The sequence below is a fragment of the Podarcis gaigeae genome (assembly GCF_964106915.1).
Source record: "Podarcis gaigeae genome assembly, chromosome: 10".
NCBI classification, from domain to species: domain Eukaryota; kingdom Metazoa; phylum Chordata; class Lepidosauria; order Squamata; family Lacertidae; genus Podarcis; species Podarcis gaigeae.
In genome coordinates this window covers 3,520,781-3,540,931 of record NC_139686.1, presented here as the reverse complement: position 1 = coordinate 3,540,931, position 20,151 = coordinate 3,520,781, and the positions used below count along the sequence as shown (strand labels likewise).

Genomic DNA, 20,151 nt, shown 5'->3' with positions numbered 1-20,151 from the left:
CTTCACTGTCTCAGCACATCCACTGGAGCCCTGCCCATGCCAACCCTGATGATCCCAGACAGAAGACAATCAAGATCACAAAGAACTTGCATATGGGAGTGGATTCAACATGGACTGAAACAAAGGACAATGATCAGATCTTCCCTCTGGGGGCAGGAAACTGCAAACTCCCCTTTGTCTCCTGGAAGTGACTCAGGGGGAGGGGGGAAGGGAGGAACCAGCCAGGTGACAAGACACTCATGTTACCACCACAACTCCTCCCTCAACCCCTCCTTTCTGTAATGTATGCATGATGTTTCTGGGGGTGGGCTTCATCTAGAGGAGGGGAATTTCAAAAGTTTTTATAAGACCTTGCACACTATTCTTCGGGGTCTTTCCTCTCTCCTGCACGTGAGGGGAATACCCTGTTGCAACAGTTCAATAAAGGCCAAGCCTACAGGCTGCTGTTTTGCTCCAAGTTATCCTGGTTGGTGTCTTTGTTTTGTCCAAGGGAGCCCTCAAATTTTTCCTGTAACAGGACAATGACCGTTGACACAGGCACCTTCCATGCACAACAGCAAAGAGGCTCAGAGAAGCAGCCTATACAATTGTAGCAAGAAGCGGATACCATGAATCGGACTGTGTCCTCCGAGTATCCAATGCTGTATAGAAAACTATAGAAACGTCAAATAATCGCCAAGTCAACGGTTTGACGGATTTCCTGGGTTCCAACGCCTAATGACTCCTCTGGAATTGGGGGATCCAGGGCTCCCCCTGACTCCACAATCCCTTAGGAGGCAGGAGGCGATCGAGGGCAGCACATGTCCCAGGCAGAAATCCATCAGGATGGTGGATTGAATCCTGATGCATTTAAAGTGTTTAAAGCAAAGCAGCTAGTAAGCCTGATCTTTATTGATCTGTTGCAACAGGGTCCTCACTCACCACACGCAGGAGGGAGGAGGAACCCAGAACAATGGAGTGCAAGGCCTTATATAGACATTTTAAATTCCCTGCCCTGGAGCTCAAGACCATCCCTCCATACATCATACACACATCACAGAAGGGGTGTAACCCCAGGACCCTCCCCCATACATCATACCTACATCACAGAAAGGGCGGTTTACAGCAGAAATATGAGTGGTTTGTTTATCTCCTGCCTGCCAGGTTACCTGTTTAATGGTCACTTGATTGGATTGCCTGGGGAGCCTGGCCAGTCTTTTGTGATGATAAATACTTAGTATCTGTGCCAGGTCACAGCCTTACACCCTATTCCTATCTTAAATGTGCTCTTAAGGCAGGATTTGTGAAGGAAAAGACAATGGGGAGGCTCCTCCCATCTCTTCCTCTCTTTTAAACTGGAACCAGTGAAGGCAGTGAATTCCCTGTGTGTCTTTCTGGAGGTGGTTGGAGGATGGATGGCAGCTAAGAGATTGAGGTTGAATCCAGGGATTGAGGTTGAATCCAGACAAGGAAGGCAGATGTGGGGGAGAGCAGTTCCTGATGGCATAACAGTGCCCCTAAAGGACCAGGTCATCACCTTTGAGTATAGGGGTCAGTGCCCCCATTCCTCCAGCAGGAGCGATTGTGGGGCTTCCTCGCCCGCTTCCATTCAGCTCTGCCATTCCCAAATGGCAATTCTTCTTCAGCCATGGTGGGAGCAGACGGGCTGGAAGCTGAAGCGGCTTCCCTTTGAGTAGGCTTTGTTTCCCTTTCTGTTGACCTCAGTCTTTTGGATTGTGGCCAGCTTTCCTCTTCCATTTCCCTGAATGCTGAGCAGTGTTGGATGTGTGGGGAAGTGAAATTCACCCCAGAACTTTTCTGCAGGGTTCCCTCCGCAGCACAGAAGGATGGGGGGAGGGGGGAACACGTAATAATAAATGAACACTCCTATGAATGGAGAGAAGCAGAAAGTGGAGTCCCCTATAGATCAGTATTGGGACATGTGGCTTTTCAACTTGTTCATAAATGATCTAGAGTTAGGAGTGAGCAGGGAGGGGGCAAAGTTTGCTGGTGGCAGTAAATTGTCCAGGATTGTTCAAACAAAGAGAGATTGCAAGGAGCCCCTCAAAGACCTCTCCAAACGGGGTGATTGGGCTGAAAATACAGTTCATTGTCAACAAGATTAAAGTGATGCATGTTGGGGGGCAGGGAAACACCCTCTTAATATCATGTGCAGGATCATGGGGTCTGAACTGGGTTTCTCTGTGTGCTCTAGAAGACATGGGGAGAGGGGAACTGGTCACAGCAGGAGTCGTCGTCTCCCTGGATGCTTCAGCAGCCGGCCTCCTCTGGGTCTCCTGGCCCCCTCCTCTCCTCCCTCTGAGCCTGAACTGCTCTCTGCCCCAGCCTCTTCCTGCTCACCAAACCCTGTTTCCTCCAGCCTGCAACATCTTCCCTCCCGTTCTGCTCCATGTTCTCCCTCTTTCTGCTCATTGCCATCCCACCACCAGTCCCCAGGCTCTGAGCCTTCTTCCCTTGGGGGTTCCCCAGCTGGTGCCTCACCCCCCCCCCCATGCAGCCAGTCCATGACAGCAAAAACAGCCATAGCAGTAAAATCAGTATGATAGTAATATACACTCTGGCCCTCTGGTAGGAATACTCCCTAGCAGCAGGATTGAATAATAACTTCTGGGACTATGGAAAAGTACTATCTTCTCCAAACCCCAGAATAAGCAGGAGCTCTGGGGTGGCCCCATGGGGTTCATGATTGAAGATGGGCCCCCCCAGGAGACTTCCCTGGTACCTGCAGCCCCTCCTTCCCCATCCTGCAAATAGGCTTGGGGGGCAATCTCCCATTCAATTTCAGTATTTCAAGTTTTCTTCAGAACGCGCAGGAGGCAGGGATGAAGTTCTGTTGAATAAGTAGTGTTTTGAAATCATGCAGTGGTGGGGTGACAGAGTTTGGTGCATGCCATCTTGCATGATTGAGTAGACCAACTCCAGGGCATGAGGCACGTAGCAGCAGGGTAGGGGCCACGTGTAGAGCAATTCCCATGCTGAGGTCAAAAACACACACAGAGGCAGCAGGACTTCTTCAGTAATAGTTTACTGAGCTTTCAAAGCATACAGTTCTCACTGGGTCCCCAGTGAGGCACAAAACTTTGCTTCTGAGAGCAAACCCAGTTTCAGAAGTAAAAAAAATACAGCATGCAGGATATCTAAGTCAGGCACACAATCTGGCAGAAGGGAGCAAGGGAGGAAAGAGGCTGGAAGGACACAGGGCAATGGATGTGTGTTTTTCGCTTCCTGTTGCCTGGGAGGAAAGTCAGCAACTCTGCATATTCAGGGGCTTCACAAAGAAAAGCTTTCTGCCGCTGCTTGCAGGCACATCCCAGAAATACACACTGTGATTCACGGTGTATTGCCATATCAGTTGTTCTTCAAATGTTATCACGATGTGGTCTAGAAACCAGCATTGGACCAGATATCAATATATCGCCCAGCCCTAATCCTCACTCACCACCAGCAAACCAGATTCATCCTATCTCTCAAAAGGTACTTTACCTCTTAGATTATACTCACATTGTTTGACATTGCCTTCAAAATTTTGTAGCTGTTCAGTTTTACATATATACACAAGCACTTCAAATACACGTCGTGGGTTTCAGACTGATTTCCTGATGAGTTCATTGCTGTGAAGAAAGAGTGGACACTGAAAGGAAAAAGTCCCGTTCTCCATACATCTAAATGGGTTCTTCCTTGTGAGAGTCCCAGGATGTTCCTTAAACACTCCATTGTAAATAAAGCACTTTTTGCAATCTTTTCATTTAAACTGCTTCTCCTCTTTGAGTTTGTTGATGTTTGTAGGGTTTCAACTCCTAAAGTTCTTCCTGTTCCTGAGTCTGTTGATTTAGAACTTCCACTAGGACTGAACCTGTATCTACATTCCTGATATTTATACGGTTTGTCTTTTGTGTGAGTTCGTTGTCAGAAATCAAGGGTTCCGCTCTGAGTGCAGCTCCTTCCACATGCCATACATTTAAACAGTTTCTCCCCTGTGTATATGCTGATGTTTTCTAAGGTGTCCATTCTGCCTAAAGCTCTTTCCGCACTCCATACATTTATATGGTTTCTCCCCGTGTGAATCCACTGGTGTAATTTAAGATCTCAATTCTTAAGATCTCCATTCTTGTGATTCTCAAGACAGAGAAACCAGTAGGAGAACACTTCAATCTCCCAGGACATTCTATACAAGATCTCAAAGTAGCTGTTTTACTACAAAGGAATTTCAGAAATAGACTGGAAAGAGAAGCTGCTGAATTGCAATTTATTACCAAACTTAAAACCACGGAGAGACCTGGTCTGAACAAAGACATTGGATTCTTATCTCATTATACATGACAAAGCCATTTTTCACCTTCTCACCCCTTGCTTTTTCCTGTAAGACCTATTGCAGTCGTTAAGAGTCGTCAACAGGCTCATCACAGCTATCTGCCAATCCCACCACCCTTCTGAGTAATACCCCTCCCCACCTTCTCACTATATAGAAGGGTCTGGTAACTTCTGTTTCAGTGTATCTGAAGAAGTATGCATGCACACAAAAGCTCATACCAAGAACTAACTTAGTTGGTCTTGAAGGTGCTACTGGAAGGATTTTGTTTTGTTTTGACTATGGCAGACCAACATGGCTACCTATCTGTAACTCTCCCCTGTATGAGTCCGTTGATGTAATCTAAGGTATCCATTCTGACTGAAGCTCTTTCCGCATTCCATGCATTCAAATGGTTTGTCCTCTGTGTGAGTCCATTGATGTATATTGAGGTGTCCACTCTGACTGAAGCTCTTTCCACACTCCATGCATTTAAATGGTTTCTCTCCTGTGTGAGTCCGCTGATGTGTTCTAAGGGTTCCATTATCACTAAAGCTCTTTCCACACACCATACATTTAAGTGGTTTTCCCCCTGTGTGAGTCTGTTGATGCCTATTGAGCTTTCCACTCCTACTGAAGCTCTTTCCACACTCCATACATTTATATTGTTTCTCCCCTGTGTGAATCCGTTGATGTAATCTAAGGTATCCATTCTGACTGAAGCACTTTCCGCACTCCAGGCATTCAAATGGCTTTTCCCCTGTGTGAGTCCGTTGATGTTTATTGAGGTTTCCATTCTGACTGAAGCTCTTCCCGCACTCCATGCATTTAAATGGTTTATCCCCAGTGTGAGTCCGTTGGTGTACATTGAGGTGTCCACTATGAGTGAAGCTCTTTCCACACTCCATGCATTTAAATGGTTTCTCCCCTGTGTGAGTCTGTTGATGTATTCTAAGGTTTCCATTTAAACTGAAGCTCTTTCCACACTCCATACATTTATATGGTTTCTCCCCTGTATGAGTCCGTTGATGTGTTCTAAGGTATCTATTATCACTAAAGCTCCTTCCACACTCCATACATTTAAATGGTTTCTCCCCTGTGTGAGTCCGTTGATGTATCTTGAGGTTTCCACTCTGACTGAAGCTCTTTCCACACTCCATGCATTTAAATGGTTTCTCTCCTGTGTGAGTCCGCTGATGTGTTCTAAGGTTTCCATTATCACTAAAGCTGTTTCCACACTCCATACATTTATATGATTTCTCCCCTGTGTGAGTCCGTTGATGTATATTGAGGTGTCCTCTCTGACTGAAGCTCTTTCCACACTCCATGCATTTAAATGATTTCTCTCCTGTGTGAGTCCGCTGATGTGTTCTAAGGCTTCCATTATCAGTAAAGCTGTTTCCACACTCCATACATTTATATGGTTTCTCCCCTCTATGAGTCCGTTGATGTATTCTAAGGTTTCCATTTAAACTGAAGCTCTTTCCACACTCCATACATTTATATGGTTTCTCCCCTGTATGAGTCCGTTGATGTAATCTAAGGTATCCATTCTGACTGAAGCTCTTTCCGCATTCCATGCATTCAAATGGTTTCTCCCCTGTGTGAGTCCGTTGATGTATATTGAGGTGTCCACTCTGACTGAAGCTCTTTCCACACTCCATGCATTTAAATGGTTTATCCCCAGTGTGAGTCCGCTGATGTGTTCTAAGGGTTCCATTATCACTAAAGCTCTTTCCACACTCCATACATGTAAGTGGTTTTTCCCCTGTGTGAGTCTGTTGATGCCTATTAAGTTGTCCACTCGTACTGAAGCTCTTTCTACACTCCATACATTTATATAGTTTCTCCCCTGTGTGAATCCGCTGGTGTAATTTAAGGTCTCCATTCTGACTGAAGCTCTTTCCGCATTCCATGCATTCAAATGGTTTCTCACCTGTGTGAGTCCGTTGATGTATATTGAGGTGTCCACTCTGACTGAAGCTCTTTCCACACTCCATGCATTTAAATGGTTTCTCTCCTGTGTGAGTCCGCTGATGTTTTCTAAGGTTTGCATTGAAACTGAAGCTCTTTCCACACTCCATGCATTTAAATGGTTTCTCTCCTGTGTGAGTCCGCTGATGTTTTCTAAGGTTTGCATTGAAACTGAAGCTCTTTCCACACTCCATACCTTTAAATGGTTTCTCCCCTTCTTGAGATCGCTGATGTGAGCTATGTGTGCTCATTCAGTGAAGCATATTCCACACTTCACACGTTTTAATGTCTATACCTAATGAAATAAAGTGTCCCATCCCTCAGAATTCTGAATGTCTTCTCCATCACCTTCTTCAAAGTAGGAGGAAAGGAAATCCTGTTTGGGTTTCAAGGAAGAGAAGAAAGGGGAAGAGATTATCACCTTCTCCTATTTCAACATCTCCTACATTCCCCTGCCTCCTACCCATGTTCCCAGTTTTGAGGAAACGAAGATGCAATGTCACCAAATGATAGTAATGCATTAGCAACCTTTCATAATCCTTAGTCATCGTTAATATAGCAGCATGAACGTGGAATACAACCTTTTCAAATCAATTGTTTCCTCAAAGGAAAGGCAGCTGCTCTCTGTCTATGAAAAGACTCTCTCTTTCTCTGGTTCATCGTTCCTTTGGACATTTCACATTCTCTGCATCATAATCCTCCATCCACCCCAGTTTCCACCTCTAGATCTTTATGAATCACCTGCACAATCCCATTGGCCTCAGGAGGTCCATATAAACCATTTTGTGAAACTCAGGTCTTCGTCTTTTCCAGGGACGGTGGTCTGGGTCAGTCAGAGAACTAGTGACAAGGCTTGGTGCTTGGCGTCAGCATTGGTCCCCACCCACCATTGGTCCCCACCCTGCACTCAGCTCTCACCTGTGGCTTCCAGAAGCTGTCAGCATGCAAAATGGGCAGCAATCTCAGGAACGACTTCAACCGGCCGGCTAAACCAGGTGTGGATACCTGCTGGGTCTCAAATCCTTGGTGGGTTGGGGAATTCTGCTGCCGGTGACGGCAGGCCCTGGTGGATGAGAGGATGAGAACAACAGTGAATCCCACAGTCAAGAAGGCAGATTTTGCCCATTCTGCAGAGGAAAGTGAAGGGCAGATGGGATCGTCAACCGGTGAAGGGAGCCCATTGAGAACGAAAGCTCTGGTCCTAAACCTTCATTGCCTCATGAGTTATCTTCAGGAGAAGAAAAAGCTGTGGAGGAAAACCTACACAAATCCAGAGTGGACTCTCTAAGAGGGTTGGATGGTGCCCTGCCCACCTCCTTCCAGGCACTCCTGCAGCCAAGCTGGTGCCAAAAGTACTGCTCTGCTTTTCTTGGGACCATATAAGCCAGGCTGAGAAGGGGGTCTTGTTGTCTAGGCAGCCCTGAACCCCCAAACACACTGTCCAGGCTCACAGTGCTGCTAACACAGCAGTTTCAGGCCGAGAAATGAGCTCAGACCTATGTATCAAAGTCTCTCCAATGTAGAACAAGGAAAACAGAAGCGCTATTTACATCATATGTCACTGTAAAGTATTCAAAATATTTGTCTTTTGAAGAAAAGACCACCAATTATCCAATGGCCTCTTCAAAGCTAATGAACATCTGGTGCCTGGAGCTTTTGTGGGCTGCAGGACCAGGAAAGCTTCTTCCACCATTATCCTTCCAATTCGGATCCAGGCCTCATCATGGAATTGAAACTGCCCTGGTTGCACTGTTTCCTGGTTCTGCTGGATCTCTCAGCGGCTTTGGAGACCTTTGACCATGGTATCCTTCTGGACCCTCTAGGGGAGCTGGGGGCCCTGCTATGCAGTGGTTCCCCTCCTTTCTCCTGGGCAATGTCCAGAACATGGTGTTGGGGGATGAGTGTTCAGACCCCTGGGCTCTCACTTGTGGGGTGCCTCAGGGCTCCGTCCTCTCCCCCGTGCTTTTTAATATTTATACGAAGTAGGTGGGAGAGATCATCAGGGGGTTTGCGCTGGGTGTTCCCCAGTATGTGGATGATACCCAGCTCTTCCTCTCTTTTAAATTGGAACCAATGAAGGTCCTGTGTGAGTGTCTGGAGGCAGTTGGAGGATGGATGGCGGCTAACAGACTGAGGTTGAATCTTGACAAGACAGAAATACTGTTCCAGGGGGACAGGGAGCAGGCAGGTGTGGGGACTCCCTGGTCCTGAATGGGGTAACTGTGGCCCTGAAGAACCAGGTGCACAGCCTGGGCGTCATTTTGGACTCACAGCTGTCCATGGAGGTACAGGTCAGTTCTGTGTCCAGGGCAGCTGTCAGCCAGCTCCATCTGGTACGCAGGATGAGACCCTACCAGCCTGCCGACTATTTCACCAGAGTGGAGAAATAGTCTGGTGATCTCCCGCTTGGATTATTGCCATGTGATACATGAGGCTACCTTTGGAGGTGACTCGTAAACTGCAACTAATCCAGAATGTGGCAGCTAGACAACAGAATGGGAGCAGCAGCTGAGACAACATAACACCAATCCGAAAGGATCTTCACTCACTCCCAGTACATTTCTGAGCACAATTCACATTGTTGGTGATGACCTTTAAATTGCTGTGGTTGCATTTTTCAGGCACAGAATCCTGTTATGCCTTCAGTCACAAATTTATTTGCTGGAGGAATTTCTTGCTGTCTCTGAGCGTTTTTTCCTACTCTGCTAATTGTATGTTGGACTTGCTCTGGAGATCATTGTGGAGGAGCAAGATCTGCAATCTAAAGCCCTAAACAGCCTCAGGTATGTAGACCTGAAGGAACATCTCCACCCCCATCGCTCAGTCTGGACACTGAGGTCCTCCTTCAAGGGTCTTCTACTGGTCCGTGTCTCCCCCCCCCCCCCCCGTAGGAAGCAGGCAGATGGCTAGGAAATGGGCAACTATCTGACATTTAGAAGACAGCTGAAGGCAGCCCTGTATCAGGAGGTTTTTAATGTCTGATGTTTTACTGTCTTTTATATGTACAGCTGCCCAGAGTGGCTGGGGAAACCCAGCCAGATGGGTGTGGTATAAATACTACAATCATTCTTATTATATTGTTGTTTTTTTGTAGTTATTTTGGAATTCATACTGCAATATCAGTTCACGAAATGTTATGAGGGGAGAAAATCACAGGGATGCCATAATCTGTAATCCCACCCACAACTTCTCATTCACATACAGTCTATAAATTTGAGAAGGTCACACACCTCACCTGTGCTAATACTGGCCTGTATAGGCACACCTTGCATGTAGAGCCTCCAGCCACAGGCACTGTATAGCATGAAAATGGGTCCTTTGACTGGGAGGATTCATGCAATTGCTATCATCAGATGCTGAAGGATTGTATCTCAGCTTGTCAATCACTCTGACACTGCCTAACAAAAATAAGAGGAACAGAAATGCTTTTGAGGTGCAACTTCTATATCAAGCCTGCGAGCCATTCCATGGACTCTGCACCCCTGTTTCTGATGACAGGTGAACATTATCCTCAGCCTCAATGAACCAGGCAGTGGAAAAGACAAAGATGGCAGGCTGAGAGAGAGGAAGAAGTTTCTAGCTGCTTCCTGGGTGAGGCCTTCTCCTCAGGATTTGAACCACTGTGTCTGGGCGGGACAGGGGCTTATGTGGGCGTGAAGAGGATGGAGCTTGCAGGAAGGAAGGGGTAGGTGGACTGGACCCCTCCCCCACTTTCCAGGGATCCCTCTCTTGTCGCCTTGAAGGGGTGGCCGATTCTTGAGTGGGAGGGAGAAGCCAAGGAGGCCCCTCTGGAGATTCCCGGCGGGCGCCACTATAGAGACATCTCCCCAAGGACTGGTCTTCCCTGCCAAATGATTTTTTATTGTTTTCCTTACATATTATTTTCCAACAAATTGTAATAGCACCATACATTCCCTTTGACTCTGACGCGTCTCGACCCCCCTCCCTCCCCACAACTGGTATATTTATCCTCTTTCCATCATGCACATCATTCTCATATTAGTACTATTATACATTGGAGGTATTATGTCAATCCTGCTAGTGTCTTGAACTCTTTACAATTCTTCTTTAAATATTCAATAAATTTACTCCAGTTATTTTGGTATCTTTGATCTCCCTGGTCCCGGATCCTCCCTGACAGTTTGGCAAGTTCTGCATATTCTGTCAACTTCGCCTGCCACTCCTGTATAGTTGGTATATCTTGTACTTTCCATCTTTGGACCAGAAGGGTCCTCGCGGCAGCTGTAGCATACATGAACAAATTTTGATCTTCTATTTTAATTTCTGTTCCTATTAAGCCTAATAGACACGCTTCCGGTCTTTTGGGGAAAGTATATCTAAATATTTTTTTGAGTTCATTATAAATTGATTCCCAATTTTTTTTTACCTTATCACAGGTCCACCACATATGGAAATAGTTGCCATCTGCCTTTTTACATTTCCAACATTTTCTTTCTTTTTTCCTATACATTTTAGCTAGTTTTACTGGCGTCAAATACTGGTCTTCCGGTATTTCTGTATCTCTCTCTCACTCTCTCCCATTGCTGCCCTTCCCTGGCCCAGGGATGCTCCCCCCCCCCCCCGACTTCCTCGACCCCCTCCCTCTTTCCCTGTCTCCCCTGCACCCAGAGGCCGCCTTGGCGGGGCTCACCCCTCATCCTTCGCGCCCCACCTCTCCATCCAGAGGACAACCCCCCCAACACGAGCCACACGGGGGTCTCTATCCAGGCGTCTTTCGCGCCCGTTAACCCATTCATGACCCGCCTTTCTCCAAGCGGAGCCCACAGGGCTCCAGGGATCCCTGTGGGGGGGAAACGGGGCAAAGGGGACCCTCGTGGGGTCTCCCTCCGTTGGCGCCCATGTCCGCCGCTGCCAAGGCGCAGCAGGCGTGCAGGGATCTGGGCCATGCCGACGCGAACCACGAATGGCGCTCTGGGGAGCTGGCGGGGGTCTCTGGGTCCTTTTCTGTCCTCCCCCCCCCCCCCGCGACCCCTTTACCTCTTTGTCCTCGCTCCCGATTCTCCTTTCCTTTCCTGCAACATCCACGGGGGGGGGGGTGTCCTCCCCTGCCGCCCCTCCTCCCCTTTCCGAAAGCGTGCGCCCCTAGAGCTACGGCGCAAATCAGCAATCCGGCGCAGAAGCTCCACTTGCGGGAGAAGCAGGCAGTTGGGGGGGGGCTCATCCCCCCCTATTCCCGGAACAGAAGGCAGATGGCGAGGAGGAGGAGCAACATATTGGGGAGGGGATTTGGGGTTGTGGGGGCGGGGTGAGAGGAGGATATGCCGGGAGGGGAGGGGTGGAATTGGGGGAGGGAGAGGAAGGTTTCCCTACTCCCCTCGTCCATCTGTGGATCAGGAGAGTGGGGGAGGGTCTGATACCGCATAACAAAGTGGGTCCCCCCCCATGTTTACATTCTAAAATCCTTCCCTCGCCCACCCCATGCCACGAGCCGTGCGTCCGTACTTTAGGTATTGGTGCTCTTCAGACTAGGAGGGGGGGACAGTTATACGACTCCCCCAAAGCCCCAAGTCCCCACCACATCCTCTGATTAAGGACAGGACAATGACCGTTGACACAGGCACCTTCCATGCACAACAGCAAGGAGGCTCAGAGAAGCAGCCTATACAATTGTAGCAAGAAGCGGATACCATGAATCGTACTGTTTCCTCCGACTCTCCAATGCTGTATAGAAAACTGTAGAAACGTCAAAGAATCTCCAAAATTAAATGGTTTGCCTGCTTCCAATGGCTAATGGTTCCTCTGGAATTGGGGTCTCCACGGCTCCCCCTGACTCCATAATCCCTTAGGACGCAGCAGGCAATCAAGGGCAGCACATGCCCCAGGCAGAAATCCATCGGGATGGCAGATTGAATCCTGATGCATTCAAAGGAGAAGCGCAGGAAAGCCGTGCAGCTGGGGGAATGTCCGAATACTATTACGGTTCTTTGGGGAAGAAGGTACCGTAGTTAAAAGGTGTGGGAAAATAGGGTTACTGATGGGCAGGGTGATGGGCTCATTTTTCTGAATGCCAAAGACTCCTACTTTGTGACATATTTGTGATGTATCGATGACCCTGTTGAAAAATGTATTGTGGGAAATGGGGAGAGGTGTTAAAAGTTTGTGCAACCATATGCAATTGTTGTAAGAATTTTAAGGTCTAATGTATACAAAATAAATGTTCTAAGAACACACACACACACCCCCACATGTCTGAAGCCAATAGAAAAAGTACTGGAACCATTTTGTCCCTCCCAAATTAACCTCACATATTTCTCTGCAAGGTCATAATGGGAAACCTCCCCATTGTCTAGACAGCATCTTAAAAAGTAGAGACATCACCTTGCCAACAAAGGTCCATATAGTAAAAGCTATGGTTTTCCCAGTAGTGATGTATGGAAGTGAAAGCTGGACTATAAAGAAGGCTGATCGCCGAAGAATTTATGCTTTTGAATTATGGTGCTGGAGGAGACTCTTGAGAACTGCAAGAAGATCAAACCTCTCCATTCTTAAGGAAATCAGTCTTGAGTGCTCACTGGAAGGACAGATCGTGAAGCTGAAGTTCCAATACTTTGGCCACCTCATGAGAAGAGAAGACTCCCTGGAAAAGACCCTGATGTTGGGAAAGATGGAGGGCACAAGGAGAAGGGGACGACAGAGGACGAGATGGTTGGATAGTGTTCGTGAAGCTACCAGCATGAGTTTGACCAAACTGCGGGAGGCAGTGTAAGACAGAAGTGCCTGGTGTGCTCTGGTCCATGGAGTCACGAAGAGTCGGATATGACTAAACAGCAACAAGATATGAATAAGGGACGCGGGTGGCGCTGTGGGTTAAACCACATCGCCTAGGACTTGCTGATCAGAAGGTTGGCGGTTCGAATCCCAACAGGGTGAGCTCCTGTTGCTTGGTCCCTGCTCCTGCCAACCTGGCAGTTCGAAAGCACGTCAAAGTGCAAGTAGATAAATAGGTACCGCTTTGGCAGGAAGGTAAGCGGCGTTTCTGTGCGCTGCTCTGGTTGGCCAGAAGAGGCTTAGTCATGCTGGCCTCATGACCCGGGAGCTGTACGCCGACTCCCTCGGCCAGTAAAGCGAGATGAGTGCCGCAACCCCAGAGTCGGTCACGTCTGGACCTAATGGTCAGGAGTCCCTTTACCTTAAGATATAACTAGAGTGAGCCTGTGACCTGTGACCTGTGACCTGGATTCAGGAATTGAGTAGCTATCATTAAAAAAAAAATGGCCAGGATGCCCAGGTAATCCAATCAGGTAACCTGGCAGACAGGAGAAAAACAGCACACCCAGATTTCTGTTGTAGTCTGCCCCTTCTCTGATGTAACTATGATGTCTTGGTGGTGGTCTTGGGCTACACCCCTTCTGTGATGTTTTTATGATGTTTCGGGGGAGGGGGAGGTCTTGGGCTCCAGGGCAGGCAATTTCAAAATGTCTATATAAGGGCTTGCACTCCTTTGTTAGTGGTCCTCTTCTCTCCTGCCTGTGGGGGGAACACCCTGTTGCAACAGCTTCAATAAAGATCAGGTTTACTAGCTGCTTTGATTCTCAATATTCTGTAGTTGGCCTCTGTTATTTCCTCCTACCGATAAAGACCTACAAAAGGACTCTATATGGGCTCTTGGATACCCCATTAGGGATAAAGGAGCAGATTTCCCCCCTCATAACGCAACCAAACAATCTTTGTGTTTGAACCTTGTTGCAACAAATAAAGATCAGGTCTGCTGACCGCTGTTTTGCATATTTAACGTGGCTGGAGACTCCTTCTTTTGCTGACCACAGGGACCCCCGGGGAGTGGCACCCTGATGAGCTGGGCAGTGGAGTAACTCTGCACCCCAGGATTTTTTCCTTCTCCCTGCAAGAAAGAGACCAACAAAAGACAAGGAATCATAGAATCATAGAGTTGGAATAGACCACAAGGGCCATCGAGTCCAACCCCCTGCCAAGCAGGAAACACCATCAGAGCACTCCTGACATATGGTTGTCAAGCCTCTGCTTAAAGACCTCCAAAGAAGGAGACTCCACCACACTCCTTGGCAGCAAATTCCACTGTCAAACAGCTCTTACTGTCAGGAAGTTCTTCCTAATGTTTAGGTGGAATCTTCTTTCTTGTAGTTTGGATCCATTGCTCCGTGTCCACTTCTCTGGAGCAGCAGAAAACAACTTTCTCCCTCCTCTATATGACATCCTTTTATATATTTGAACATGGCTATCATATCACCCCTTAACCTCCTCTTCTCCAGGCTAAACATGCCCAGCTCCCTTAGCCGTTCCTCATAAGGCATCGTTTCCAGGCCTTTGACCATTTTGGTTGCCCTCCTCTGGACACGTTCCAGTTTGTCAGTGTCCTTCTTGAACTGTGGTGCCCAGAACTGGACACAGTACTCCAGGTGAGGTCTGACCAGAGCAGAATACAGTGGCACTATTACTTCCCTTGATCTAGATGCTATACTCCTATTGATGCAGCCCAAAATTGCATTGGCTTTTTTAGCTGCCGCGTCACACTGTTGGCTCATGTCAAGTTTGTGGTCAACCAAGACTCCTAGATCCTTTTCACATGTACTGCTCTCAAGCCAGGTGTCACCCATCTTGTATTTGTGCCTCTCATTTTTTTTGCCCAAGTGCAATACTTTACATTTCTCCCTGTTAAAATTCATCTTGTTTGTTTTGGCCCCCTTCTCTAATCTGTCAAGGTCGTTTTGAAGTGTGATCCTGTCCTCTGGGGTGTTAGCCACCCCTCCCAGTTTGGTGTCATCTGCAAATTTGATCAGGATGCCCTTGAGTCCATCATCCAAGTCGTTGATAAAGATGTTGAATAAGACCGGGCCCAAGACAGAACCCTGTGGCACCCCACTAGTCACTCTTCTCCAGGATGAAGAGGAACCATTGATGAGCACCCTTTGGGTTCGGTCAGTCAGCCAGTTACAAATCCACTGAGTAGTAGCATAGTCAAGACCGCATTTTACCAGCTTCTTTACAAGAATATCATGGGGCACCTTGTCGAATGCCTTGCTGAAATCAAGGTAGGCTACATCCACTGTGTTCCCTTCATCTACCAGGCTTGTAATTCTGTCAAAAAACGAGATCAGGTTAGTCTGACACGACTTATTTTTCAGAAATCCATGCTGACTATTGGTGATCACAGCATTCCTTTCTAGGTGCTCACAGACTGTTTGCCTAATGATCTGCTCCAGAATCTTCCCTGGTATTGATGTCAGACTGACTGGGCGATAATTATTTGGGTCCTCTCTTTTCCCCTTTTTGAAAATAGGGACAACATTTGCCCTCCTCCAGTCTGCCGGGACTTCGCCTGTTCTCCAGGAATTCTCAAAGATGACTGCCAGTGGTTCTGAGATCACATCTGCCAGTTCTTTTAATACTCTTGGATGCAGTTCATCTGGCCCTGGAGACTTGAATACATCTAAACTAGCCAAGTATTCTTGTACTATCTCCTTAGTTATTCTGGGCTGTGTTTCCTCTGCTGAATCATTTGCTCCAAATTCTTCAGGTCGGGCATTGTTTTCTGAGGCAAAGAAGGCATTGAGGAGTTCAGCCCTTTCTGTGTCCCCCGTTTGCATTTCACCATCTTCTCCTCTGAGTGACCCCACTGTTTCTTTGTTCTTCCTTTTGCTACGGACATACCCATAAAAGCCTTTTTTGTTGCTTTTAACCTCTCTAGCAAGCCTGAGTTCATTCTGTGCTTTAGCTTTGTGTAGACTTTGTGTCTACACGTGCTGGCTATTTGTTTGAATTCCTCTTTGGTGGTTTTCCCCCTTTTCCATTTTTTGTACACATCCTTTTTTAATCTTAACTCAGTTAAAAGTTCTTTAGATAGCCACCCTGGCTTCTTTAGGCACCTTCCATGTTTCCGTCTCATTGGTATTGCCTGAAGTTGTGCTTTTACTATCTCCCTCTTAACAAACTCCCAGCCATCATGAACTCCCTTTCCTTTTAGTATTACTGTCCATGGGATCTCACCCAGCACTTCCCTAAGTTTTATGAAGCCGGCTTTCTTAAAGTCTAGAAATTGAGTCCTAGTATGCTTGGCTGCTCCTTTCCGCTGTATAGTAAACTTCAGAAGAGCATAATCACTCGCGCCTAATAATCCTTCCACTTCTACCCCACTAACCAGGTCATCAACATTGGTTAGGACCAGATCTAAAATGGCTGTTCCTCTTGTTGCTTCTCCCACTTTCTGGACAAAGAAGTTGTCTGCAAGGCCAGTGAGGAATCTGTTCGACCTTATGCTCTTGGCTGAGTTTAACATCCAACAAATATCCGGGTAATTGAAGTCCCCCATTACTACTATCTCCCTTCCTTTTGCATGCTTGGCCATCTGTTCCAGGAAGGCATCATCTATGTCCTCCGTTTGGCTTGGGGATCTATAGTAAACTCCCACAATGAGGTCTCTGTTATTCTTCTCTCCCTTAATTTTGACCCAAATGCTCTCACTTTGGCTTTGGGGTTCTAAATCTTGGATCTCTTCACAGGTATACACATCCCTGACATATAACGCCACTCCTCCTCCTTTCTTGTCTGGTCTGTTTCTCTGAAATAGATTGTATCCCTCCATTATTACATTCCAATCGTGGGACTTATCCCACCAGGTTTCAGTGATGCCTATTGTGTCATATTTAGTTTGCTGTACCAAGAGCTCAAGCTTTGCGCATTAGTGTACAGACATTGAAGTCCATTAATCATTCCCCTGTGTCTCTTATTTAAGGATTTTTTCCTCCCACCACTAGGTCTGCGTGCTGTTTGCTCCATTTGGTCTATGACATTTGGATGATCATCTTCATCAATTGATAGACTCCTACCTTCAGGAGCACTATCTCCCTCCCCCACATTAGTTAGTTTAAAGGAAAAGTGCAAGCATAAACAAGAAGAAGAAGATCTGCAGAAGGGGCATGGAAGAGACTTAAGAGCCTCGGACATAAGATTACCAGGTTGATGGACTAGATGGAATGGACAGTAAGGACTGACATAACCCGAGACCAGGAAGAAGGGACGTTGGATGGAGATTGGAAGAAAAATTATTTTAAAAAATTGTTCTTTTGGGAATTAGTGTAAATTAATGAATATTAGGGAAAATGTTGGAATGAAACTATTTGGCTTTAGCAGAAATGATATAAGGAGTTATGTATAAATAAGTATTAAGTTTTAAGCTCTAAGGTATTTTATGGTAAGATAAGGTTAAATAAATTAAGGTAAATTGAAGAATAGAATATGGTGAAAGATGGAAAGGATCTGCTGAGTTAAGTAATAGGCTAGACTGTTAAGATAAATTATTTAGTAAAAATTGAGAAATGAAAAGAATTTGCTGAAACAACTAAGGGAGGTGTGAGGAGGTCAATGAAACAAGCAAATGAAAGGTAAAGATATGCAAAATGGGATTTGTATTTTTTTTCCTTTTGGTTGTTGTGTTGTTGTATTGGTTTTTTATGTATTTTTTTTCTTTTTTTATGTATTGTAGTGTTGTTTATTCTTTTTTCTTCTTTCTTTTTGTAATTTTGAAACTCTTAATAAATATTATTTAAAAATAAATAAATAAATGGTTTCTCCCCTGTGTGAGTCCTTTGATGCAAATTTAAGTGTCCCCTCTGACTGAAGTTCTTCCCACACTCCCCACATTTAAATAATTTTTGCCCTGTGTATGCTTGTTGACCACTTTGACTGAAGCTCTTTCCACACTCCATACATTTTAATGGTCTCTCCCCTGTGTGAGTCTGTTTGTGTAATTTAAGGTTTCCACTCTGACTGAAGCTCCTTCCACAATCCATACATTTATATGGTTTTTCATCCGTGTGAGTCTGTTGATGTATATTGAGTTGTCCACTCTGGCTAAAGCTCTTTCCACACTGCATACATTTGTATGGTTTCTCCCCTGTGTGAGTCCTTTGATGTAAATTTAAGTGTCCCCTCTGACTGAAGTTCTTCCCACACTCCTTGCATTTGAATCCTTTCTTGCCCTTGTTAGTCCGCTGATGTATTCTAAGTTTTCCACTATCAGTGAAACTATTTCCACACTGTATACCTTTCAATGGTTTCTCCCCTGTCGGAGGTCATTGATGTGAATTATGTGTGCTCATTCAATAAAGCATATTCCACATTTCACACTTTTTAATTTCTCTTCCTAATGAAACGAAAGGTGTCCCATCTCCTGGAGTTCTGACTGTCCTCTCCATCTCCTTCTTCAGAGTGGGAGGAAAGGAAATCCTGTTTGAGTTTCAAGGAAGAGAACTAAGGGAAAGAGAGCACATCAAATGCCATTAGCAGCTTTTCTTATTTCAACATCTCCTACATTCCCCCGCCTCCTACACATGTTCCCAGTTTTGAGGAAATGAAGATGCAATGATGTCAAATGATAGTAATGCAGCAGCAAACTTTCATAATCCTCAATCATCGTTAATGAAGCAGCATGATCTTGGAATGCAGCCTTCTCAAATCTCAGGAAAGGCAGCTGCTCTCTGTCCATGAAACGTACCTCTCTTTCTCTGGTTCATTGTTCCTTTGGACAATTCCCATCCTCTGCGTCATAATCCTCCATCCACCTCTAGATTTTTATGAATCACCTGCACAGTCCCAATGGTCCATTTGGACCATTATGTGAGACCCAGGTCTATGTCTTTTCCGGGGACTGTGGTCTGGGTCAGTCAGAGAACAAGTAACAAGGATTGGTGCTTGGGGTCAACTGAACGGATGCTCAGGGAAGCTTGAAGATGGACCTCCATCTACATGCCTTGCATTGCATGGAGAGAGCAGAATCCCAGATGGAAACACCCACCCCCATTGCTCCTTATAATAATGAGGTGCTGCCTGATCTTGTGCCTGTCTTCTGACAGAGGACTATCCTAATCTGGCACTGAAAAGCAGGATATTCAAGGCAAGGAGATAACTGTATTTAATGGTAGGTAGCCGTGTTGGTCTGACACAGCTGAAATAAAAAAGTAAAAAAAATAGCCCAGAAGCACCTTAGGGACCAACTAAGTATGTTCTAGGTATAAGCTTTTGTGTGCATGCACACTTCGTCATATAGTGAAGGGTAGTATGAGATGGTAGTAGGTGTACCCATCTGAGAAAAACCTCACCCCACCCTCCCACGATATACAAGGGTCTGGTGACATCTGTTTCAGAGTATCTGAATAAGTGTGCATGCACATGAAAGCTTATACCTAGAACAATCTTAGTTGGTCTCTAAGGTGCTACTGGACTATTTTTTAATTTTTTATTTCAACTGTGTCAGACCAACACGGCTACCTACCTGAATCTAGATGTCATGGGGTATTAGGGGAGCAGTAGTTCCTTTGGTGGAGAATATATCATGCACCTTATGGGGTAATTTATCCAACATTGGTCCCCACCCTGCAGTCAACTCTCACCTGTGGCTTCCAGAAGCTGTCAGCATGCAACAGGGGCTACAATCCCAGGAACGACTTCAACCGGCTGGCTAAACCGGGTGAGGAAAGCTGATGGGTCTCAAATCCTTGGGGGGCTGGGGAATTCTGCTGCACCTGAAGTCAAGCCCTGGTGGATGGAGAGGAGGAGAACAACCGTGAATCCCACAGTCCAGAAGGCAGATTCTGCCCGTGCGGAAGAGGAACGTGAAGGGCAGAGGGGGCACGTCCACCTGGAGGCTTGTTATCTAGTCCCAGAGTTACTCTGACATTGAATTATATATAAATTACAGTATTGAAATGCGCCTGCTCCCACTTCATATTCTGATATTACTCTACTCTGTCTGTTTCTTACTTGAGTGCTGTTTTGGTATGCTAAGTCAGGGTTTTACTGTAAGTTACATTTTTGCTATTTTTTGGATCCTGTTATGCTTATTTGTCTTCAGTAGACTCATACCTCATGTTACGTTTGCTTCAGGATGCACGTTT

At 46.2% G+C, this 20,151-nt stretch overlaps 4 protein-coding genes across 4 annotated transcripts in view; all 4 read right to left on the bottom strand.

The window, feature by feature from the left end:
• The window catches only part of LOC310826143 (uncharacterized protein), a 37,458-nt gene extending 25,971 nt beyond the window's left edge, over positions 1–11,487 (bottom strand). The window contains exons 1-2 of the mRNA XM_083700813.1: positions 11,261–11,487; positions 9,493–9,618 (exon numbers count right to left, since the gene is read on the bottom strand). The gene's annotated coding sequence lies outside the window, so the exon portion shown is untranslated. The remainder of the gene's footprint in view (positions 1–9,492; positions 9,619–11,260) is intronic.
• LOC310825825 (uncharacterized protein) overlaps positions 1–20,151 on the bottom strand; it is a 91,771-nt gene that overhangs the window by 45,330 nt on the left and 26,290 nt on the right. The window contains exon 2 of the mRNA XM_083699646.1: positions 7,181–7,325. The gene's annotated coding sequence lies outside the window, so the exon portion shown is untranslated. The remainder of the gene's footprint in view (positions 1–7,180; positions 7,326–20,151) is intronic.
• Positions 2,665–20,151, bottom strand: part of LOC310825823 (uncharacterized protein) — a gene marked incomplete at its 5' end in the record, with an annotated part of 50,840 nt that continues 33,353 nt past the window's right edge. The window contains one exon of the mRNA XM_083699644.1: positions 2,665–3,835. The remainder of the gene's footprint in view (positions 3,836–20,151) is intronic.
• LOC310825824 (uncharacterized protein) lies at positions 4,612–18,771 on the bottom strand (the record flags this gene model as incomplete). Its single annotated transcript, XM_083699645.1, has 3 exons — positions 4,612–6,458; positions 18,051–18,320; positions 18,753–18,771. 3 exons carry the CDS (start codon positions 18,769–18,771, stop codon positions 4,612–4,614), a joined length of 2,136 nt encoding a protein of 711 aa, XP_083555771.1.